Consider the following 1547-nt stretch of genomic DNA (forward strand, 5'->3'; position numbering starts at 1 on the left):
CGCTGAGCCCACGGCTGCCATCGTGCCCACCACATGCGGCCTGCGCCATGCCATGCGCTCCGAGGGTAAGGGCACCCACCGGGGATGGGGCACAGGGATGGCACACAGCCCCTCACTGCTGCCTCTCCTCACCACAGGCATAGAGTTCTCCTTGCCTCTGCTGGAGGAAAGTGGAGCCAGGAAACAGAAGAACTCTGAGGAGAGTTTGGAGACAGAGACGGCTGAGGGCATCAGAGCGGGTAGCAGTGTGGAGGATGCGGGGTGAGTAACAATGTTGTGTGTCATTGCATAAAGGGATGGGGCCGGCATCGATTCATTGCTCAGATAAACACCAGCTCAGAGGCTGTGGGATTTTAAAGAAGCAGACATTCAGCCATAGATTCACTGATCAGATAAACATCTCAGAGGCTGTGAGATTCCAGAGGAGCAACTCAGCCATAGCTCAAAGCAGTCACAACTTTCTTCGTTAGAAGGCAATATAGAACTTTTTGCATTTCTTATTTTGCATTTCTAACCCACCACCTTAACTTACTTCTGCTGCACTGTGGATACTTTTATCCAGTGGGTTTCTAACTCACCTACACACATATGCTTCTGTTATAACTTCTAAACTCTTAGTTACTCTGTACAACCACACCCTGACATTATAAACCCTTCACCACCTTATCAATACAGTTTCTCACTTACTTAAGGCATATTCTTACTTAAAACTGTAGGAAATAAGTTTATGGTTTTTCTACTTAATGTCTGTTCTTTGTTCTTAATGTCTCTTATTCTACTTAATAATGTACTTTATTTTTGCATCAATCCAAGCTCCTTCCAAGGCTGCAGATCCAACCCTCCTGAATCTGTGGAAGTTTCTATCTTTCCATTTCCCACAGTTGTGCAGTGCTGGAATTCAGGGGCATCTCCAGGCTCCTGCACAGTCCATTTGGAAAACCTCCCTCAGAGGCACTGCCCTCCTCACACTGATCCTGTGTCCCAGGGAACCAGCTCCCAGCGATGATGATGATGATGGAAGCTTCTCTTGGCTTGAGGAGATGGGAGTCCAAGACAAGGTGAAGAAACCAGATACCATTTCTATCCAGCTGTATCCTTCCTTTGATCTTCCAGATGTGTGACACCAGAAAACCCTGCAGCTTTTACAGTGCTGTGTACTTACATTTAAGTTCTGTAGAAGTTTTGAGAACTGTTTTCCAAATATGAATCCTCACGTTCCTGCATGTTATGAGATACTGCATTTTTTTTTTTAGTTACTTTGCAAGTATTTCTAGGATTTGAAGCCAGGATTAAGATGCTGCTTAATATCTGAAGAGCAGATGTGGGTGGGTGCACAGCTGGGTGGGGTTTGGGGATTTTGGTCACTAGGGGTGAGGGGGGGCTCACTGCTCCAGCTTTTTGGCCCATGGATGCTCCCACTGCTCCGTGGCTTTCCCTTGACTCGGCTCCCAGGCGCAGGGAGAAGCACGAGGTGCAGGTGGATCACAGGCCCGAGTCGCTGGTGCTGGTGAGAGGCAGCAACACCTTCAGGCTGCTCAATTTCCTGA

At 47.8% G+C, this 1547-nt stretch overlaps 1 protein-coding gene across 1 annotated transcript in view; it reads left to right on the forward strand.

Moving 5' to 3' along the window:
• Positions 1–1547, forward strand: part of DONSON (downstream neighbor of SON) — a 5797-nt gene that overhangs the window by 2627 nt on the left and 1623 nt on the right. The window contains 5 exon segments of the mRNA XM_031062622.1: positions 8–65; positions 138–261; positions 986–1090; positions 1453–1545; position 1547. The exon segment at position 1547 is cut by the window's right edge and continues 99 nt beyond it. Coding sequence (XP_030918482.1) covers positions 8–65; positions 138–261; positions 986–1090; positions 1453–1545; position 1547 — 381 coding nt within the window.

This window comes from Geospiza fortis, unplaced genomic scaffold (genome assembly GCF_000277835.1).
Source record: "Geospiza fortis unplaced genomic scaffold, GeoFor_1.0 scaffold96, whole genome shotgun sequence".
Lineage (NCBI taxonomy): Eukaryota > Metazoa > Chordata > Aves > Passeriformes > Thraupidae > Geospiza > Geospiza fortis.